General features: G+C 27.0%; 3 protein-coding genes across 5 annotated transcripts in view; 1 reads left to right on the forward strand and 2 right to left on the reverse strand.

The window, feature by feature from the left end:
- The window catches only part of LOC132948759 (ras GTPase-activating protein raskol-like), a 142,656-nt gene that overhangs the window by 63,877 nt on the left and 60,060 nt on the right, over positions 1–18,719 (reverse strand). For 2 of the 3 annotated variants that reach the window (XM_061019400.1, XM_061019403.1), the window contains exons 2-4: positions 15,780–15,919; positions 15,591–15,635; positions 70–283 (exon numbers count right to left, since the gene is read on the reverse strand). In XM_061019400.1, the coding sequence (XP_060875383.1) occupies positions 70–283; positions 15,591–15,635; positions 15,780–15,919 (399 nt within the window). The remainder of the gene's footprint in view (positions 1–69; positions 284–15,590; positions 15,636–15,779; positions 15,920–18,719) is intronic. The other variant, XM_061019401.1, reaches the window with a different exon arrangement.
- LOC132948760 (uncharacterized) lies at positions 3,124–11,542 on the reverse strand. The gene is made up of 4 exons (XM_061019404.1): positions 11,395–11,542; positions 4,874–4,981; positions 4,729–4,785; positions 3,124–4,523 (listed from the first exon to the last, which is right to left on the reverse strand). The coding sequence occupies exons 2-4, from the start codon at positions 4,961–4,963 to the stop codon at positions 3,375–3,377; spliced, it is 1,296 nt and encodes a 431-aa protein (XP_060875387.1). The 5' UTR covers positions 4,964–4,981; positions 11,395–11,542; the 3' UTR covers positions 3,124–3,374.
- On the forward strand, positions 16,804–18,436 carry LOC132948762 (uncharacterized). The gene is made up of 4 exons (XM_061019405.1): positions 16,804–17,066; positions 17,162–17,257; positions 17,987–18,134; positions 18,212–18,436. The coding sequence occupies exons 1-4, from the start codon at positions 16,968–16,970 to the stop codon at positions 18,340–18,342; spliced, it is 474 nt and encodes a 157-aa protein (XP_060875388.1). The 5' UTR covers positions 16,804–16,967; the 3' UTR covers positions 18,343–18,436.

Raw genomic sequence — 18,719 nt, forward strand, 5'->3', positions numbered from 1 at the left:
ATTCATCGAGAGAGTTCCTGATTAACTTAATATACTACTTATGTACGCTTTAAAGTTTAAGTGACTTACCCATGGGAGACGGAATGCAAACGGCCGCGGTGGATTTCGCCGTCGTCTCGCGCAGCGACGCGCTGTCTGGCGCGTCATCATCGTCTTGGTCCTCGTCCTCTTCCAACAGGACGGGCGGCTGATTGATCAACTCGTAACCCCATCGCTGACGGAACTTTTTCGCCCCACCGTCTAGACGGACTCGGGGAAGGTCCACGAACAGCGAATCACCAATCTAAATAGACAACGAAAAAGTTTTATTTTTATATTTTTAATATAAAATAATTTAATAGTCCTATTTTCACGCCCAATGCCCACTACTACCGATTAAGTGCAGAAAGGAAGACTTTACGACAACAGCCGACATTTCAGACAAGGCAATACAAATTGCCACAAATTGGGAAGGAAGGGAATTTGAAGACCGACACGAGAAGAATATATGATAAATATAATGCATATTATACATCTATACAGCTATATAGCGACTATATTATATTAATGGGTATTATTATAGGGAGAAAGCTGCAGAGGGGACTGGCCGCTGAGACCCCCACATCCCCATGCATTAGTCCTTCTCATGATTATAATTTTAAAGCTATCCAAACATTTATTTTATATACAAATGGTAAGTACTTAATTGATATATTATATTTGATTGTCATCATTTCTTATATTTCAAACATAGATATCTTACACATCTGTATCACGACGTGCGCTCCGTCAAAAAGTATCACTTGTTCTATAACACTCAGCTGTCAAAAGACTATTTTATAAGACTAGTCAAAAACGAACTCGATCAGTAGATCAAAAGTCGGGTTTTCACTATACTGTGCTGTGTACTAGCGTAGGATTGAATATTATTCAGCTTGTAGCGGTAACGTGTTACCAAAATGTTGTTATCTATAGAATATATTAAACATACGGAATATGACACGACACAGTGTAATCAGGAAAAATCCTGTTAAAAAATAACACTTTTCGGTTACGACCACGGTTATTTCTTGTTTGTGGTAGGTACACAACCGTGGTCCATGGTCACGGCTGAACTCCAACTTATTGTCTGTTCAATTCGAATCAATTCAACACCACAAAATATATTATATTTCGCTCATGAAAAAAGAAGACAACTTATGATTCATGAACGTTTATTTGGTGTAACAATTCTCTTTTTGCAATCATGATTCATTGATCCTTATTCGTCAATTGCTTAGGTTTTGAAATAGCGATACCATTCGTGATACATATTATATTTAAACGAATACCAAACAAAAGCCTTTGAATGAACTGCGTGGCACTGCAAAATGTATGATATATTATTATTGTACATTTTCACTATAGAGAATATACGTCGTCAAGATGGAACGAGTATAATGTATTAATGTATCTAAGGGCCACTGTTTGGAATATCAGTCCCTAACTTAAAAAAAAATTGAGTTAAAAAATTCAACACTTGAAAATTTAACGGTAATTTAATGGTAATTATTAAAAAAAAAACTATAAATATATATTTAGATTACGTAGATTTTATTGTAGACTTTATGCTGAATTCAAATTTGTTTCAGAATTCTTATCACTTCATTATAAATCGGTACGTTGTCAATAGAACACGTCTAAAATCCTATGTTGCGCGTGTGTTAAACAAAGAACGAAAATTTCAACTGGAACCGATTTCCTTATATTGTTGTAATTCAAAATTGAATAACCGTAAATACTAGAAATTTTCACCAAATGTTTATTACGGGGTTTATTATTTCAGAACAAAATTTCGACAAAATTTATCACAATCAAAATATTTGGATATTACTTTATAGTATATAGTAAAAAAATTCTTATTTTGTATAGCTACCTGAGGATTTCAAACAAGGTTTCTTATTAGTAATTCATGCTGTAACCAAAAAATATAAACAACATAACGGAGAATAACGAAATTGGTTGTAATTTAAATACTATGTTATTCGTGGGTACTTGAAATGTTAATGTTTTTATATTATTATTATTTATATACACTATGACATTTTCAAATATTTCATTTCTAGCAAAACTTAATTCAACCTACTGTTTATTAATTACTTTAATAACAATAATATCTTAAATATATTTAGTAACATAGGATGACAGACCATCTTCGCTCTGAATCGTTTTTCGTATACAACTATACAATGATAATATTATATTATAATATCATTGAAGTCAAACTCATCCATGATCCATCACAGTAACCTAAATGAAATTTAATATATTTACCTTTTTCTTTATTTATTACACAAATACATATACAATTTTATCAAATGTAACTAAGTATTCAAAATATCATCTCGTTTATCTTTTTATAGTATACTAACTATTTTAGATTCTGAGCGGATCGAGGAAGCTAGTGGTTTTACAATGATGCTTTTTTTATCCTGTAAACAAAATTTCTACCAGAAGGAGTGCTTCGATTTCAATCTTATATTCCAGCAAATTGGATCAAGATGGTACTTTAGATAGGTCATTTTTTGATTTTCTCCTAATTTTTTAACGCCACGGTAAAAACCACCAACATTTATTTTTCCAACTCTTTTTTTTTCTAAGCTTTGTTTATCATTATCACCATAGAAACGAATACAATTTAAAAATTACCTAATTCATACTAGGTTTATTATATACAATTAATGGTTACCTATTAAATATTAATACATATTTATGAATCATACATTTTCTTTCGTCTGTTCAGAATCGTTTTTTATCGAACGCAATCATTGCATTCAAATTGAATACTGTAATAATACACTATCATGTCCGAGTACCGAAGAGACGATGGACAAACTTCCACCACCGCTGACCTACTTCACCCCGCTGCACTTACCCTTTTTTTTATATCTTAAATAACGATGTGAAAATCTGTAGATTTATATATGATTGTACGTTGTAGAAAGTACTTAAGTACCTACTAGTAAATATCAAATAGAAAATATACAATCACCATAATCATACATTACCATTAAACATTAATACCATTATTTCTATATAATAATAATAATAAATATAAAATAAATAAATATAAATATAAATAATCATTTTAAATTATACTATAAGTACTCAGTAGTTAGTAAATTTATTCTCTCAAAATATCAACGTATGTGTGTATGAGTTGTTTATTTATTACAATAATGTAAACAGTGAAAATATGTATAATATACTATTTGAAAATAAGTTACTTTATATCTAAATATATTATAACAGTTTTGTTTGGTATAAAAAATAGGATAATAGTTTTTTCATAATGAAATAAATGATACATAAAATAATGTTAATAATATAGAATTTGATAAAATAAAATATTATTTTTAGTATTCTTCGTACGTATCAATTCCATTGGCAAACTGTGGTTCCAATTGTTGGTTTGTACTTCCGTCACTTGATAAATTTGTTTGGGATTTTGCAGGAATATTGTCTACGGTCCTAAACTGAGATTTATTTTTAAGATCTTCAATCTTCTTTAATAGATCTCTTAGTTTTAACATAACAGAGTCATGAGAAGATGAATACCTATTTGTATCAAACGCATAATTTAGATTAAAATCTGTTGTTGTTTCCTGCGAAGTCGTAGACATTGATTCGTCGTCTTTCTTCTGGTTTTCTTCTGTTGTAATAGAATTCGATTTGTCTTCTGTTTTGATAGAATTAAATTCTATAGAGTTCGATTCGTCTTCAGTCTGGGTTCCTTCGGTTGTTATAGAATTTGATTTATCTTCAGTCAGGATTTCTTCTGTTGCTATAAAACTCGATTCGTCTTCAGTCTGTAATTCTTCTGTAGTTATAGAATTTAATTTATCTTCAGTCAAGGTTTCTTCAGTTGTTATAAAACTTGATTCGTCTTTAGTCAGGTTTTCTTCTGAAGTTGTAGGATACAATTCAGCTTCAGTCAGAGTTTCTTGTGTAGTTTTATAATTCAATTCATCATTTTTTGTTGTCGTAATGATTGATTCTTGTTCTGACGTTTCAGGCGATAGTTTTACTGTTTTTACAGTGGGAGACGATACTCTAAAAGTATCTAGGTCCGATTCTACTGATTGAGGATCTCCGAAGACGGTATTTGGAATTTTCGAACCAAAGTTCCACACAGAAACTGATGAGTACGGAGATTTGTAAGTAGGGAATCCATAGTCGAAGACAGATGTCTTTTTGATAGCTACTAGGTTTATGGCAATGCCACTTTCTTGTGTTGATGGCTGTGTTAGATATTTGTTTAACGGTGAACCTAGGTATTTGTAGTCATAGCTATCTTCTTCCGGAAATAAATTAGGGATGTCCTGCTCTGAAATATATTCTGAATCGTAGAGAGAATTCTTTGGCTGATATTGAGTTCTTGGAACTGAATTCACGTCATGGGTAGACATTTTTAAATTCTGATATATCGGTTTGAACGTGTTGATTCTGGAATCCAATCCCTCACTTAAACTATCTAAAACGTTGATTGATGGCTCTATTGGATTCTGTAATGAATTTAACATAAATATTATTTGCATTGTAAGATTAATAAATATATTATAGGTACCTACTATAAAACTTATACAAGTTAAAATACAACTTGTCGCACCTTAAAATTGGCGAAATTGGCATTTTTGGGCTCAACTTATTAACGAACAAATTACTTTATTTTTTAACAAAAGATAAATTGAAGTAAGAAAGAAAACTTACGTAATGATATCCATAGGAATATGGAATCGGAATAGATCTTTGCCGCCTTTCCATCAACTAAAAATAGATAAAAAAAATATATAAAATTTTGATAAACGTACCTATTTAATACATATGCCTGTTTTATTCTGCTCTGTACAATTACCTGATTAAATGTCTGACTTCTTGGACTGTAGAAAGTTGCATCAACCATTCCGCAAACAATTAACAGGCCCAAAGCAAGAAAAAGATGCATTATCACAAACTAATTTTACTGTGGAAAAAAAATATTTATTATTTTTTATTTAATTACCTACTAAAAAGTTTCTATACAAAATGCATATACATATAGGTAGATCTCATATAGAAAATCTACAGTTGATTAATAAATTGACAGTTAAAATTTTTATTTTTTACTAAATGCCAATGATAATCAATCTTGGAAAATGATGCATATTTTCATTTACATACAATAATATATTAAGAAATCAATATAATTGTTTAATCAAAATGTATGACTTATAATTTGAGACCGGATTTTTTTGTTTTTACATATTTTTACTGAGAGTATGCAGCTCCAATTGGATAAGCTTTCAACGATTCATTTACCTATGAACTGATATGCAACATTTTTTAGCGCATAAAAAAGAATATATTGTGTAAAAAACGTTTTAGGAATATATTGTCATATTGGGTTAAAATTTGAATAATTTATAAAAATCTAATAGATAATAAAAATTTTTTTTATTTTTATTATTTAAAACTTGTTATTATTATTATTTTTTGAGTTCATAAGGCTGAATTATTTAAGTTTAAGTTATTTTAATACATAATATTATTCTGTTGTTGAACTATATGCAATCATTTTTTTATTTTTAATATTATTATTTTTTGAATTCATAAGGCTGAATTATTTAAGTTTGAGTTTGAATACATAATATTATTCTGTTAATGAACTATTTTCAATTATTTTTTATTTTTTATTTTAGTATTATTATTTTTTAAATTCATAAGTTTGTGTTACAACAGTTAAATATAGGTACACCAGTATGGCAGTATATCACCATATTATAGATATTACTTTTATTTGTTTTTTCAGTGTTTAGTAAGTTTTTACGAAAAAGAATATTTTTGCATATAATAGATTATTTTTATGACATTATAGAGCATAGAAGCATCTTATTTTCAAGATTTTAAGGGCATATAAATCCGGTCTTTACTTATAATACAAAACATCAAATAGTTAAATTATTGGTACATTTAGAATTTTGAATTGAATCGATAATCATTTAATACATTATACAACCTATAATGGTACATAAGCTTAAACTTATATCAAAAAACATAAATTAGTTAATATCGAAAGAAAAACAATGACATTTTTAAATTGTCCTTCCTCGCAATGCCCATTTATTACCCAGATATAATATTATATAAACATTTTTATGATAGTAATAAAATAAAATTAAAAAAATTATTTAAAAAATTTTAATCAACAAACTATATTATTTATTTTTTCTCTTCAGAATGTACTAAAATACTATTGGTATTGTTTGACACTTTTGTATGAACTATAATATGCTCATGTGGATAATTCAATAAGAATTTTTCTAATGAATTTTAATAGTAGACTTGTACATAACAATAAGTTGCATAGATATTATAAAATAAATTTTTTTATAAAATATTTATTATAAATTTAAAAACTGAATAGTTCAAAAGAAAATGCTGATTTAGAAAAATTATAATATAATATCCGAGGACTGTTTCTTACCGAAATATTCATCAACTTAACGCAATAAAAAAATAACTATTTATTGCACCAAATATTCTATAAAGTATACCTAAGTTAAATGTTATTTTTTTAAGTTATAAGGTATTCAATTGTATGTGTTTACTAAACAATGTCAAATAAATAAGCAAAGTTGAATTTAATGAATAAAAAATGAATTATGCATTCACTTATGTAGATATTTAAAAATTAGATATTATATCTAACTTCTAAACTATAAAAATTAATTCATTATTAAGATATTAAAAATTATGAATATGTATAATATTATGAGCTATAGCTTGGGAAGTAGAACTTAGGTAGTATCAAAAGGATATACCTAGGAAATATAAATAATGTGCATATAATATTAAAAGTGCACAATTAATGTAAATAATAAATAATTAATTAATTAACAAATGTACCTATAATATGAGGAGTAAAATAGATAGCCTTATAAAAGAATGTGTGCAAAACAAATGTCAAATTGTGTCAAATTCTGAAAACCCAATATTATCATCCTAAATAATCAATAATCAAAAATACCTGTTACATATATTATGCATTATAACGATTAAAACATGCAAAATTAAATTTCATATTTATAATGGTGATAACTTGGGTTAATTAGATTTAAAAAATAAAAAAGGTGGACAAGTGGATTCCGCTTTGCAGCTATACAGTAAGAAATGAATATTGTATTATATTTTAATTAAATGATAAATCACTGCAAAAAAAAAAAACGATTCTGAGCGGATACGTTGTGTAATCCTATAGCATACTTATATAAATCATTTATTAATAAAATTTAATAATAAAAAAAAATAATGATAATCGAAAATATCACATAGCTATAAATAGCATAACTTTCCGGCTAATTTTTTTTTTTTTGATAAAGGAAGAAAGACTTTTTGGGAATCTTCTATTAAAATTTCTAATGTTAGATATGAAAATAAAATTATTTATGAATTTCTAGCTGAAAAATCATTTACAAAATTATAAAAATGTATGATGGCTATAAGTACCACAAAAGAAAAAAGAAAATTTTACCATGAATGTTAAATGCTAATAAAAATATTTTGTGAAAATTTCAAGTGTTTATGGCTATTAGTTTTTAGTTACAACAAAATAAATAAATAGGTAGATTGATTTATTGTTATTTCAAATAATATAGAATTATTTCAAATATCAAAAATCGATTAATTGGAATTCGTTAATTTACCGCTGAATGTTAAACATCGTAAACATGTTAAATTCAAACGTTCATAAAAAAATAATGTTACGTTTAAGTTATCTGTTTTAAATTCTGAGCAGAGCGTTGTATTGATTTTATAATAATGTGTTTTTTTTTAATTTTTCAATTTTAATTTGTATTTGTCATCACTTATTAGCAAAAATGCTTAGATTTTCTTCAAACAGCAACTTTTCTGATTGGAAAGTGAATCTAGTTTATACTTTTTTTTTGAGGGGGGGGGGGGGTAAAAACTCAAAAATATTTCCCAGTAGTCTTCTATCACAAAAATGTGCAAATTATTTTAAGTTAGAAATTCATAACATTTTTCTTTTTTAATCTAAGATTAAGTTTAGATTTTTGCAACATTGGATATTGACTCGATTTCTCATGGAACGATTTTCTTTTTGTTGTAATTCAAAAACGAATAACTGTAGTACATTAAATTTACACCACATGTTTATTTTATCAATTCCCAATCTCGATAACATTTTCAAAACACTTTGACTATTTTTGACCTGTTACGGGCATTTTTAATTATTTTAATTTTTTTACTTTATTTGTCAATACAATTTTATTTTTCGGGTCGAAAAGTGTCAACATTTAATACAAGGCTCCTAATATATTAATACTAAAGCAGTTAAAAAATATTAAAAATACATAGGCACAGTTTTTTTTTACAAGCATTTAAATTTCAAATTTTGAGTAAAAGGTGGGCAAGCGGGTGTTGCTCTGTTGTACAGTAGATTACAGATGGGTCACTGACCACTATAATGGATTGTGTTAAATTTGAATTCAATGATATAATATCATTGTATAAGAAAAACGATTCTGAGCGAAGACTGCCAGTTAACCTATGATATTAGTAAGTATATTTGATGATATTATTGTGGATAAAGTAATTTGTATAATAATATAACCTATTGACGTGGAACCTTGTTTTAAATGTTCAATCCTTAGCCATAAAAGTTGAACATTTTACAATTTTAACTACAAAATAAATATTAAATTTAAATGTTTATAAAAAAATATTGTGCCTAAGTATTTTTAATATTTTTCAACTGCTATTGAAACAATATATCAAGAGCGTTGTATTAAATTTGCACGCTTTTTTACCCAACAAAAAAATTTTATTGACAATAAATTATAGAAAAAAAAAACTAAATGTTCGTTAACAGCTCAAAAAGAGTCAACATATTTTTAAAATTGTATGGTGTATAGAAAATAAAAATATGAACATTTAGTGAAATTTTCATGTATTTACAGTTATTCGTTTTTGAATTACAACTAAATAATAAAATCACTACATGAGAAATCGAGTGAATTTGTAAAAATATAAACTTCAAACGCTCATAAATATTTGATTTGATTTGCTTGAAGACATTTTTTTTTTTTGATAAAGGTAGTAAAACTTATGAATAATTTTGTATTACTATTTCAAATCTTAGATTTAAAAATTAAAATTTTTATGAATAACTAACTCAAAATAATTTGCACATTTTGCTCATTCAACTTTGAATGCATATAAAAAAAAATTGAGACTGGATTTTTAATATTTTTCAAATGACACTGTAACAATATATTAGGAGCCTTGTATTCAATTTTCAAGCTATTTTACCTAACAAATAAAATTTTATTGATATTCATAGAAAATAAAATTTTATTGATATTCATAGAAAATATAACTAAACAAATTTGAGGCTGAAAATTTTTTGAAAATGTTATTGTCTATAGAAAATGCCAATATAAACAACCAGTGAAATTGTCATGTATCTACGGTAATTTGTTTTAGAGTTACACCAAACACCAAAATCGATTTTGTTAAAAACCAATTTTGCATATTGGGAATTTTAAAATTTGACCTCCCCAATGCTAGATTTACTTAACTTCCCCAAACGGTGATGACAGACACAAAAAAAAAATAAAAATATTTTATAGAAAATCCCCCTAATAACTATTTCGAAATATTATCGATTTTACTAGTGTTTTTCATAAAATTTCTATTTTTACAATTATTTTTTTAATTAGTTTTGTAATAATACAATGAACAAAGATATTATAAATATTATTACTTTTCTGATAAGAAACGAGTACCTATTTGTTTGCTCGTTTAAATTGTGAATACTAGATCTAAAAAATCTAAATGTAAATCCTTACAATTTTATGATGATTATAAGATAAGTGAGTACCTATAGTTCAAAGTTACAATTTTCTTGATTAATTTTACAAAAGTTAATAAATATAATAAATACAATTTGTATTTAAAAAAAGCTTTTAAATATTTTTGTTTTTTGATATTTTCTATACATTGGTATAATACATAGGTACTGATAGTATTTATAACTTATAAGTTGTTTGTACAAAAATGTTTTAAGCATAAATTATGTCTATCGTACATTTTACATGATAAATGTATTATTTATTATGTTATAAATTCAAAATATATATAATTTTAGGGACCTACTTAGATAGGAAGAAGCCAGCAAATCAAAAAACAAAAATATATACTATAATATATAAATAAATTGTAGTATAAAAAAAGGTGTACAGGAGTGGAACTATCCCCCAAAGGTTTATATCTGTTTAAGTCATATATGAGAATTGAGAACTATATAAATCAAGGGCATCCCCCCACTTATTTTGAGCCAGTTCGACCACTGTATATATAGTAATATGTATTATCATTGATTATAATAGTATAATCAATAGTACAATCTATTTCTCTAAGTTTTTGGGTCTCGGCCTGTATTGTATTAAAATTGAAAACAGAAACCTTATAGTAATCGTTTGTAAGTCAACAACATATTTTTCAAAACGATGTTGTTATTGGTTGAGATAGATTTCAATGATTTCATCATGGATAAGTTTTGAAGAAGTATAATTCTGCGTAATATTATTCATTTTATAAACAAATTTAGTACCTACAAAATTATTGCAGAAATAATTTAATGACACAATATTAATACTAATAAACTTTTAATACAATACAATTGTGCATACAAATATTAATATTTATTTACTTTCATTAAATTGTTTTAATAAGCCCTAGTTTTTAGTATTATAATTTATCTATTTAACTTTTTATTTATAAAAGAAAAAAATGTTTACGAATGACTGTCTGTGTCCTTTATGCGATCCTAAACAGATCATCCGATTACGATGAAATTTGGTACTGAGATAGATTAGATCTCGGGAAAGAAGATAGGCTACCCGAAAAAAGGTATAAATAAGAGGTCCAACCCGGGGAAGTTCGCAAACAGGGATTTTGATTTTATTATTATTTTTTTGTTTATAAATGGTTCATATTTGTTTTAATAATAATAATTATTATTATTAATGCGATAATCTTAGTATTTTAGTACAGAATGTATCGAGTTCGATCCACGGTTTCGGTGGACTTATTTTTTGATATTTTAGAGTTAAATTATACACTTACGGAAACACCACGCGGCGTCCGTGATCTATCGCAGGTAGATTGCCTACCTGATAATATACTGCTCGCATAATCATAAGAAAACCTAGAAATAGCAATGCATTGCCGTGTCAGCTAGTACTTAGTAAAACTGTTTTAATTTACTATACCTAACATACAAAACTAAAAATATTTAAGATTTAAAAAATAATTGTTAGTTAAATTACTTGAAAAATAATACTAGACTAATAGAATAAATAAGACCAGACTTACCTGACAATAAATACTTCAAGACGATAATATAATGCGGTTGTTTTGTTGGTTTTATCAAATAGTTCACAACAGGACGGTAGTTTAATATCAACTGATCAATAACCGCAGTAGCTTAAAGTTTAAATAGCGCTGAAAATTAATATTTGTGTGATAAAATTGAACTATAATATTAAATTGATCTCGATGACCCTTGATCAGATGATTGATGAATTCGTAAAACTACAATCTCGGACTCTTGTACATTTGTTGTATTACAATAATATGACCGTTCAAACGTTCAAATGATAACAAAATATTGTAATATTGAATAATTTAGATGGTAGTATCACATTCGTCATTATATTATAGTTAAACATCGTATTATAATATTATTACTATATGATTATATTGCATTGTTTTTACGACATTTTATTATATACTATCAAAATACAAATGGGTAGATCGTACAATCTGCGTCGGAAAGGGAACAAACGATGGAATATACATATTATACTACCACGAAATAAATTATCTATAACATTTATTACAAATCGTGAATTCGCGATAATAGCCACCCTAACTATTATTATATTTTATTATACAAATTATTTTTATGGTATTTTTTTAGAACTGCAGTTTCACGAATTCACGATTGTTTTATCTTTTATGCTCTAAGAATAACAAACAAATATTTAAAATAATTGTTTTCGCCGATGTTATATATTATTTTATTATTTTAACTTCAAGATTATTTAGAAACAATAAAGTGTTATCTATAATCGTAGGTACATACATTGAAAACAATATTATTGAAAAATTAAAATACTTTTGTTGTTATTTTCAACAATCTGATTGAATCGTAGAGACAACTGAATAAAAAATATTTAAATAGACAAAAAATTTATAATTATTTGAAAAAATCTTACCTACTAATATTAATCAAAACAACAAACAACATGTTTGTCAGTAATCACCACTCAGTAGATGAACAAATATTGCTCTATAGTCCGAAATTAATTTGGCACCAAAAAATGGAAGGTTTAGCACTTTCACCTACGATTTAAATTAGCTCCCTACATAATAAATTAATTTAATTATGTATTGATCGATTTGATCGTGTTATTCAAATAAATGATTTTAAACTACATAAAAAAAATCCGATAGAGGTATAATATTACTACTTGATGGGAAGTAATGTTAATGCCAATCCCGCTCTTGTGGTGGTTATTCCGTTATTCTATTCGTCATAAAAAAGGCATATGACTACTATTGTTTACCGATCACAATTAACTATCACTTCCATAATAAATGACCAAGGCCGGGAGTAAATGCTCTAAAAACTACCTAAGTATATAAAATGCAAGTGTCACAACAATTAAAATATAATATGGTTCAACATTTTAAACAAAATGGTTTATAGTTTTAAGTTGATCCTAAATTATTTCTTAATTCTTACAGTCTACACATTATTGAGTTGTATTTGATATTTGCAAACGTTATATTTTATTAACTAATCGTTGTATAAAAATAGAAATAGATAAATAGAATATAGACACCTACCGCCTTCTATTCTGTATTCTGAATTTATTTGTATATTAAAATAATAATTTTTTTTTTCATATTTTATTTTATAACAAACATAATATTATTATATAATACACAAGTTATCCATATCACAAATTAATATAGGTATATTATTATAATGATTATTTTATTTAGACACATTTAGAATTTAGAATTTAATATAAATGTATGTGATGATTGGCATTGGTACATACGAGTTTGATACGATTTTGTTATACATATAATACTATCGTGATTTTTTTTTAATTCATCGCACTTTTAAACACTTTAAAATTATTGAATATAATAGAATATATAATAATCTTCCAGGGCGAGCAAAAAAAAATGGCTTCAAGGCTGTGAATGTACAGTGTTGGACAACTCTGTTTTAAGTTATTCGATAAAATATGCTCTAATTCTCAGCCTTAAATCATAGTCAATGTATTTTGATACCAGTCATACCAGTATACCACAATTTAATGCAGCCCATCTTAAACGGTGGTGTCTCAGTACAAGGCGAAGGAGGCGAAATAATATTTATGATTAAATAAATGTAATATCAAGTCTCTCTCTGTTTAATGGTTTGCATAATATATATTTTAAGTTTTAACACTACCTAGTTAAACTTAGGCTTATAAAAACACTAATCATGAAAGATTAAAATCAATTATATACATACATATCACAAAGTGTGTGTCCTATCCAGAATAATATGTCACGTGTGACTTATTATTTCGAATGACACTGAAAAAACAACTAACACACGACTTGTCCGGTGTCGTCCTGTCCATGGCGATCTCTTCCCGTTCTAAGTACCTATTTATAGGCTGCCACGGACTGGTGATTGTAGATAAAATATAGATATCAGGTCGGTGGTGCAGACTGATATATATTTGATGACAAACTACAATCAGGCATTGAATCAAAATAAGTGTTACCTATCAAAAGAGTTTGATAATTTCGTGACGCAATATGTGTACCCGATCAATGTTTGCAAAAAAAATCAATATTTCAAACCGTGTATGTTTGTAATGAACAGTTTTTGATATTCAAGTTATCACACCTTTTTACTTTTCGATACATACAAGTACTTAAATACCTATACGACGGACAAAAGTATTATAGTATGTACAATTAATTTGAAAATATTGATAGGTACATTGTTATAATTTTACGGGTTTATGTAACTGCTTGTATAACTTAGGTCTAAAATGGAGACAATATAAATATTTCTATTGTTGACTCACGGGTAAATGTCATATGATAAAACTCGTGTTTATTTGTATTATATTGTGATTGGTTGTGTTATATTTTTTATACGTTCGATGTAATCGCTTATAATATAATATACTATATTAAGCAATATACTAATATGTATAGTATCTATACAGTATTACAGTCATTATACAAATATGCAATATGCATGCATGATATATAATATATATATTAAATATACAAATATAACGTCTCCAATATCTAGGTATGTTAAATGTAAATTACTAAAATCAGTAAAAATGTAAAATCGTTATTATATAAGCATAAATTAATTTTATTAGCCAAGAACCACTAATGGGTGGCTGCTTATTCAAAACAACCATGTTCTAATATTTACTTTTATCATATAAGCTTATTGTGCTCAAATAGTACAGATTGTTTATGCCAAATAAAAAATAAAAAAAAAAAAAAAAATTAATTTTAAAAATACATAAATAATAATTAATAAAAGCACAAGCATTGTAAATAGCTACGATAAAAGCAATTAATACTTCCACACATTCAAACAAATATTATATAGGTAGGTAGTCAGAGATTTCGTGTTAACTATAAATTATGAGAATGTGACTTCATTAATTTATACTATAATTCATAGTTTAATACTATGTTATTTGTAGGTTGTAAATAGGGCTATAATTTATATGCAATATAAAATAGTAAAATATGAGTTTCATTTTTTTTAAGATATTAAAATATAAAATAAAAATATAATCAAATATACAATTAATATACCAATAATTTCAAAACTATCATTAAGTGAAAGGGAATCAATACTCAAACATCTTATAATTTAAAAATAAATTGAACAAAATAACTTTATATGTGGGCGAAATCATTAGGAGCATAATATGATGTGGCATCTAATCTTTTACCTATTTTTGTTTACAGTTAAAATATACAATAATATGAGTAAGGCTTAAAAAATGAATATACTTAAAGTTCCTTTTAATATTTCTTTTCAGAAACATAAACATTTAAAAAATACAAATTATTATAATTATTATTATATTGTATAGTCGTCAGATTTAGTATTTGGGAGTCAATCCACTCCAACCCCCCTCAAAAATAAATCCTAGGATCGCCCCTGAATAATATGCTTCATGCATTAAACTTAATATTTGCAAAAATATGCAAAATTAAAAATAAGATAATTTGTATCAATATTAGACTATTCTACTAACTAACATTAAGTACTATTTAAAAATTTAAAAGGGACGTCGAAAAAAACATACCAATTTCTAATGCATAAAACTCTACCCTATAGTTATTAATTATTGATTTATCTGTATATTTTGTAAAAATTATTATCTATTTATCTCGGACTAGGTACCTTAAAAAGAAAACTATAGATACATTCTATTATTTCCATAAGCACCAACCTTAAAAGCGTGCGTTATTGTCCTTAGCGCAGTCCCGGGGAATATCTAAGAAATAAAATAGGAAATTTATTAAAAATGTATATCGGATAAAATATCATATTTAATATATACATAATTTAATTTAAATTGTTAGTAAGAGATTGAATATAATTTTTGAATTGTAGTAAAATAAAATAAAAAAGTATTTACGGATAATTCCTCGCTTCTATATGCAGTTAATGTCTGTTCGTCTTGCAGTAGAACACAAAAGTACGGTTCCCATGTGACAAAGTTCAATTTTTTGTCTTTGACAACATTAGCCGGTCGATGACCAATCTGTAGATCACGATCTGCAATCAAAATGTTAATATAATATTATTACAAATTTAAAACGTACATTCAATAAAGTTATTTCCTTAAAAAAAAATTTGAAATAGAAATGATCCACTCGAGTTGGGTACTTGATTTAATTTATAAACCTAAACTTTAAGTGATTTAAATTTTTGTGATAGTGTGATGTATCGGCAAAAATTAAATTATGTACCTACTATATTTAATAGCATTATATAGTTTATGTACATATTTTATTAATATAATAATGTATTTCGCAATCTCACGCACATTCGTTATAATTTTTATAATAACCAATAGTTTAAATAATTCAATATATTTATATTCCTATAATCACAAATATTTAAAGGATTTATGATTCGTTTAGAAAACATTCGTAAATCAATTAATTTGACCACCATAATAAAATAGAAACATATAATTGTATTGAATTACACATTTTTGCTGTATAAAATATAGATATAGGGGGACGGAGTGGCCGAGCGGACTAAGGCGTCGGTTGCGACGCGCACTGACGCTGGTTCAAAACCTCAGCCGCGGGTGGCATTTTTTTTCGGGCAAGTCACGGTGTCTGGAGAGAAGTGCTGCCATCCCCCACCTGGGCATGGCAAATACCTACGGGTGCCCACTAAAAATTTGCCAAACTGTGTAAGCGTGTTTAAACCTACAGTACCCTCCCACATAGTTAAAAACCACCTAATGGCCTAAGTTGCCGCGGGTTAATTAATGAAAAAAAATATATATAAATAGAAGATAGAAATAATATAATCATAGGACATTATTTTTTAACATTTATTATCTGATTGTTTGGATCAATTTATAAAGCTTTTCACTAAAACGCGTACGTCCTATAATAAATATAATTCCGTTCTAAGTACGCCACAATACAATAAACATTTAATGTAAATTCCACAACAAATATTATTTTTTCTTGTTATTTTATGTTACACGCAAACAAGTATATTGTATCATACATTTTTTTGTGTCAATATTTATTTTGAAACCAATTTATATATAAATCTAGCATTTTATAGAATTGGGTTTAAAATGAACGACGTGTTCATCGGAAACCATGTTTATACATTTATTTATTACGTATCGTTGTTTTTCGGTACATGTATGACAATCATTCCAAAAACGCATAAGGTAATAATTAAAATCCAAACTTAATTTGAAAATTAGTAATTAGTTAATTTTTATAATATTGGTACAATACAATAAATTATTTGTTTTGTGCACAGATCATAGGGTGCACAATTTCATTATTATGGTGTTTAACCATCGTTGGCAACCAAATAGATTACGTAATGAAACCTTGGATGATGGAAGATACTGAGGTAAAAACTAATAATATATAACTAGTTTTAGATTATATGGCCGAAGAGATAATTATACCTTTACATTGTACCTATAGTCTATATAGGATTTAGGGTGATGTGTTTCTTTTCTTTTCTTATTTTTAGCTTTAAATATAGTATAAAACAGCATTTTTTACAGTAGTTAAGGTAGTTGTTTACATGATTTTTGTCTTTTAAATTGATTAATGGTAATTACTAATTAGTTGCCGAAGTATAATAAGCTTATGAAGTATTAACTATTAATCAATAATAAATAAACATCATCGTTAATTACTATTATATATAGGTACCTATAATAGTGATATTACTAACAACTTGATAGTGTTAAATTTGTTAATGCCTTCAAGACAACCTATAATGTAACAATTTCGTAAAGAACTATGTAAATTATGTGTTGATGAAGTGGTGGTAGGCAAGTCTATCGTAACCCATCGCTTATTATTTTTTGTTTGTATGTGTTCAAACAATTAAAAATTTTTAAAAAAATCTTTAAAAAGCTCCACTAGCAGAATAATTTTCCGAACGCTATCCTATATGCGTACCTAATAATGTTTGATACACTTTTAAATGTATAATAATAATTCTATACAAGCTTAAGCCATGGGTATGATAACAGTATAACACCTATTATAATATATAAACAGCTGTATATTATCCGTATCCGTATCCTGTTCACGCTTTATATTTACGTTCAAATAATGGTTTCAGAAAACTAAACAAGACATGGCTTTCGAAAAAATAATACATTTTGACTTTTGGACATATAATGCGATATGCTTACTTAGTTGCTTGTTTTCGCTGATCGGTAGAAAAATAGAAGTAACTACAGCACTGTCGCCACCGGAAACATCAACAAGTATAAACGGATATAAAATCCACGAGTAATTTGAAAATAAATGGAGCCTATGATAATTTTCTATAATATGTTTGCAGATACGTGGAGAGTCGTAATCGTATTTGTATTATTCGTCGGAAACATAGTGCCGGCGTGTTTTTCGTACAACTTTCCGGGTGTTCAAAAGAAAGCTGGTTCCGCGTACAACCTACTCTTTCAAGTTGGTTGAAAATCGGACCAGAAAAATGAATTTGTTTAATGATTGTAATACCTACTACATTTATGCTCGGCGATTTAGGATTTTTGCAAATTGGGAATACTAACTGTAGATCTTCAGTTTGCGTGGTTTTGTTGGAGTCTCGAAGACGGATTTTTAAGGCTGAATAACGTCTTGCAGCAGATGACGGTTTCGTCGGAGATACCGACTATGACGGCGGCAAAAAGTCAAGGCAGGGCAACGATCACGGCGAGAAATAATTATTATCACAGGTGTAAGTATACTATAGGTAATATACATATTATCATTGATTATAAATACAGCAAAACCTCGAATCGGTTGGGGGCAAAAAAAAATTCGAGTTATAATAAATTCAAGTTATAGAAAAA

Source organism: Metopolophium dirhodum, chromosome 7 (assembly GCF_019925205.1).
Source record: "Metopolophium dirhodum isolate CAU chromosome 7, ASM1992520v1, whole genome shotgun sequence".
Taxonomy (NCBI): Eukaryota; Metazoa; Arthropoda; class Insecta; order Hemiptera; family Aphididae; genus Metopolophium; species Metopolophium dirhodum.

Excerpts from the sequence above, each read along its gene's own strand:
- LOC132948760 (XM_061019404.1), bottom strand. The coding sequence starts at position 4,963 with ATGCATCTTTTTCTTGCTTTGGGCCTGTTAATTGTTTGCGGAATGGTT. Across the intron at positions 4,786-4,873 it reads GAAGTCAGACATTTAATCAG|TTGATGGAAAGGCGGCAAAG; the intron begins GTAATTGTACAG and ends ATCTATTTTTAG. Across the intron at positions 4,524-4,728 it reads ATTCCTATGGATATCATTAC|AATCCAATAGAGCCATCAAT; the intron begins GTAAGTTTTCTT and ends AATTCATTACAG.
- LOC132948762 (XM_061019405.1), top strand. The coding sequence starts at position 16,968 with ATGAACGACGTGTTCATCGGAAACCATGTTTATACATTTATTTATTAC. Across the intron at positions 17,067-17,161 it reads TCATTCCAAAAACGCATAAG|ATCATAGGGTGCACAATTTC; the intron begins GTAATAATTAAA and ends TTTTGTGCACAG. Across the intron at positions 18,135-18,211 it reads GCCACCGGAAACATCAACAA|ATACGTGGAGAGTCGTAATC; the intron begins GTATAAACGGAT and ends ATATGTTTGCAG.